Source organism: Solanum pennellii, chromosome 12 (genome assembly GCF_001406875.1).
Source record: "Solanum pennellii chromosome 12, SPENNV200".
Taxonomy (NCBI): Eukaryota; Viridiplantae; Streptophyta; class Magnoliopsida; order Solanales; family Solanaceae; genus Solanum; species Solanum pennellii.
This window is the reverse complement of record NC_028648.1, coordinates 57,153,528-57,158,385: the sequence shown is the minus strand read 5'-3', so window position 1 is coordinate 57,158,385 and position 4,858 is coordinate 57,153,528. Positions and strand designations below refer to the sequence as shown.

At 31.5% G+C, this 4,858-nt stretch overlaps 1 protein-coding gene across 1 annotated transcript; it reads right to left on the bottom strand.

The window, feature by feature from the left end:
* Window positions 1-509: 509 nt before the first annotated feature.
* On the bottom strand, window positions 510-4,634 carry LOC107007483 (methylecgonone reductase-like). Its single transcript, XM_015206116.1, has 4 exons — window positions 4,195-4,634; window positions 2,195-2,450; window positions 1,364-1,546; window positions 510-888 (listed from the first exon to the last, which is right to left on the bottom strand). Exons 1-4 carry the CDS (start codon window positions 4,521-4,523, stop codon window positions 661-663), a joined length of 996 nt encoding a protein of 331 aa, XP_015061602.1. The 5' UTR covers window positions 4,524-4,634; the 3' UTR covers window positions 510-660.
* Window positions 4,635-4,858: the final 224 nt, after the last annotated feature.

Here is a 4,858-nt window from a genome sequence, read left to right as displayed (position 1 = left end):
AAGAAAGATACCCACACCTGTTTACAGATTCAGTTACTCCTTTTCGCCCTTGTTTTTCTTCTTGTGATCGTTCGAGGACGAACGATGGGAAAATTGGTATCTATAATAAAAGGCTTACAAAGGAAGGAAGAGAAAAGAAAACAAAGGAAGATTAATTTAGATTTAATTTTATATTTTAGATTTTCTTTTTAAGACTTCCATTTTTAATAACCTTCTTTTTTCTTATGAAGACAAGCTTAAATGGAAGAACAATATATTAAGAGGGTGGAGGGGATAGTGGTTGTGAGGATGGTGGTTGTTGGTTGGATAAGATGGACGAAAGTTTGAGGAAGGTGAGAGAAATAAGAATTATATTTGAAAGATTTTTTTTTTTTTTTTTGATAATCTTTCTGATTAATAATTTTTAAAATAGTTAATAAGATAATTATGACGTGTTATTAATTTATGTGACATGGATTTGACATGTCATCTATTTGAGAGAGTGTGGACTACACACATGACAGGAGGGATTTAAAAATCATCGTTTGATTAAGTAATTTAAAGATTAAAATGGTAAAGTGTTAGGTAAAAGGATCCACAATACAAACGCATAGGGGTCCATTAAATCTTTTTTTCTTAATATAATTATTTTGTTTACGAAAAAATATAATATTATGACTTCTATATCTCACCATCCCAGAATTGATCGGCAGATTTGTATGGTCCATTTGGATGAACTAAAACCATGTCAACTTTAAATCCAGTGCAAGGAGGAATCTCTTGAATTTGAGCTATTTCTTCATTACTTAATTCCCAATCCAAAATTTGTAGGTTCTCTTTCATCCTTTCCTTGTTGAAACTCTTCACTATTACACTAGCTCCTTGCTCATATACCCATTTTAATGCCACCTATAAATATTTGTAACATAGACAAATTAGATAAAGTCAATATATTGTGTAAAGATTTTATTGGAATTAATCTCAATGTGTGAGCATATTGACCAAATAATAAAGAGAGAAGTACTGAACATTCTTCTAAACTTCGTATAAATTATTAGTTTCATTTCAGAATTATTGACAGCCTTAAAAATATCCATCTACTTGACTAACTAAATACATTCCATATCTGTCACATGACATAGCAAGTATTCTCAAACTCCTCTAGTAGCACGAGACTCTTAACAACATATCAAGAGAAGTGTCGATAACACCTCGAAACTTTGCGAGAATTTAAAGATGTATTTCACTCATGTTGTAAGATCAGAGATGTATTAAAACATAGTTAATCAAGTAAAAAAGTGTTTTTAAAGTTATGAATAACATAATTTAAAAATAAAACTAATAATTTATGCCGAATTTAAGAATATTCACAATGCATTATCACCTGAGCAACGCTCTTGCGTTTGTGAATGGCAATATCTTTAAGGACAGGGCTCTCCATAACAGAATGGGTGCCCCAAGGAGTTATCCCATTAGCTCCAAGTGGAGACCATGCACTCACATGTATTCCTTTTTCCTTGCAAAACTCTAACATCTTCTCCTGCCTCCATGCAACATGCATTTCCACCTGTAAAATATTAGGAGTATTCAATTTATTTGACCTGTTTCTTGTTATTCTGTTTCAAAAAGATGGATTCTAGCCATTATTTAATTTTAATTTTTCACTTAATATGTTTAATGTTGTAGATTAAACAAATTAAATTGGATAAAGTACTACTTACTAGTTAGTGATTTGTAACTAAGGGTGTGTTTGCTGGGGCGGATCCACATAGAGTCTGTCGGGTGCTCGAGCACCTATTAATCTCGTCTCAAAATATATATATCTATGTAGAAATTAAGAGGTGTCTATATAAAATTAATATAGAGCATCTAATGAATAAATGATCTAACTAGTCTATTGACTTTTGGGTGGTGCTTAAGGCTTTTGTAGTGTCATTGAGCCCGGATTCGAATTTCATTGTCAACATGTCTTTTTTATATTTTTGATTCTGTCACTTTTAGAGCACTCACGACCTTAAAATCATATCGTTTATATGGAAGAAAACTATTCTTCAGAAAGTATTTAGAATGTCTCCACGTTTGTTTAGTTAAAATTTTGAAACAATGACTTTCCTACTAAATCAACTTATAAATTAATGCATATTTTAAGATAATATTTTCGACTTATTTACCAAACACAAAAAAAAAAAAGTAAGTAGAAGAATCAACTTATTACTTGGTTTACTGCAGGAAGAATGGTAGCATAGTGTAGGATTTGAGAGAGCTTAGTGCATGTAAAGTTGGAGACACCAATAGATTTGGCTAGACCTAATCTACAACATTCTTCCATGGCTTCCCATGTCCCTCTCATGTCAAATGGAATTATATCCTCTTTATCAACCCTCATTTCATCATCCTTACTATTAACCTTCTTCTTCATTGTCACTGGCAAATGTATTAGGTATAAATCCAAGTAATCCATCTTGAGCCTCCTACAAATTACAATTTGTAAGATTAAAATTTATTGACTTCATAATTAATCACATCACCTACTTATCTGTTGAGTTTCATCAAAAACAACAATTATGTTTCAACTTCAAACAAATAGGTTTGATGTAATATATGAATCATCACTATCCATATACGTCTATATAGTATTAGAAGCCAGCAACAAAATATGAAAAGAGGTTATTCGGGATAAAAGGTGATCATCTATGATGGATTAAACAATTAATGGAAGTAAAATTGAGCTAGTTCTGAAATATGAAAAGGAGGTGCATAGATGGCCCAATGAGGAGGTACAAGAGGTTGGTTGTATGGGGTATACATAAGGATAGAGGTAGGCCAAAAAATATTGGGAGGTTTTTATACATGGCATGTCGCAACTTTATATTTGTTAGGTCCTAGACTTAACTCACACTCCAAATGTTATCTCAAAGGGAGGAAGATTGTCCAAACCTTATATTATAAAGACTCCACTCATTTCACTAATTATTAATGTGAGCCATTTGACATTTTTTACCACCCCACCTCATGCTCAGTGTGTGGACAATTTTTTTTTTTTGGCCCAACATTGGTGAGATAAGGCCTACTCTGATACCATGTTAAATTAGGATTTCGGCTAACTCATACCCAAAAATCTAGTTCAGAGGGAGGAGAATTTTGACAAGCCTTATAAGGAGTCCAAACATCTCATTAACCACCAATATAAGAGTTTTGTCATTCTTCAATATTATTGAGGACATGACTCTAGAATAGAAAGGAGTAAATGTCATGCATAAGGGTAGAAGGTTAATTAGTAGAAGCAGAATATTCTCTTGTCTTTTGTTTTTGTTATCTATAGATCATTGTCTCGATTATCACAGTACTTTATTGCTGATATATAGTTTCTTTCTTGTAGGTTTTATGGTACTGCTTATTGTATTATTGTTGTGTTTTATTGAGCTTGGTGTAATTGAGCCAAAAAAATTTCGAAAATAGTCTTTCTATCTCGATAAAATATAATAAATCTGCATACAGTTTATCCTTTGAAGATCCTGCTTAATGATTTTCACTAGATATGATGTTGTAGTATTTCAGCCCAATATTATTAAAAAATAATAATAGTAATAATACAATAGAAAGTAATATAATAATGATAACACTATAATCTTCTGAACTGTGGTATGAGCATTTAATTTACTCCATCTCAATTTAAATATCTTAATTTGACTAGACATAAAATTTTAAATAGATTTTTAAATTTTGTTTGTTTTAAACTAAAGATGCATATACTCCTTTAAATATCATGATCTTTGAACTTATAAGGTAGAATATGAAAAACTTGCTAAACATTCAAAAAAAAAATATTTTTAGAAGACATAATACATAAATGTGCCCTTTAGCTTGACTTCAAATTACATTTATGCCCTTCAACTTTGAAAATGCACAAATAGACACTTAAACTTGTATAAAGTTGAACAAATAGACACATGTCCTACATATCATCCTACATGTCATTTTTTATCCTACGTGGTGTCCTACGTGTATTGTGTCATGTAGGACTCATGTGTTTATTTATTTAAAAGTTGGATAGTTAAACTGTCTGTTTGTGCATTTTAAAAGTTGAAGGTCAAAGTTAAAATTTGAACTCAAATTTAGGGTTGTATTATGCCTTTTTAGAACAAGGGGAGTATATCAGAAATAGACCATTGATTTTGAACCAACAAGAAGAAAAAAACAAAAGTATTTACGTACCCAAGAGTTCTTTTTAAGGCAGGAAGAACAAGGTGGCGATGAGTTTCCGTGCACCATAATTTAGACGTAATAAAGACTTGTTCACGACTCTTAATTAGTCCGCGTTGTATGGCTTCCACCACTGCTTGGCCAAGTGCTTCCTCAGAGCCATAGACCGCGGCTGAGTCAAAGTGACGATAACCGATTTCAATGGCATCTATCAGTGTTGACACTAATTGATCATGTTGTGGTAAGGAAGGTGCTGTTCCCATCCCTATAAGAGGCATTTTATGACCAGAATTCAAATTCACATTTGGCACTAACATTTGCTTGATCATGTTCATAGTCATGACCTAAAATGAATAATTGGTAAAGGTATATATATATATATATATCCCAACAACGTTCCACCTGGTGTGATAACCTAATTTAGAGACTTGTAATATACTTGGAACTAAATTATGTAAAATAAACATCTACTTCTAGTTATGCAATTTAAAAATCAAAAGATGATTTATCTTTTGTTTATTTTATTTTTATCAAATTATTGACTTGTGTAGATAGTTGATGTCCACATAAACCAAACTTATCTTATCTGTTGTTTGATTTGTGGTAGAGGTTGTCCAAAATCATCCTTTCAAGTTCAATTATTTATTCAACATATTAATACTACATTATTAGGGGT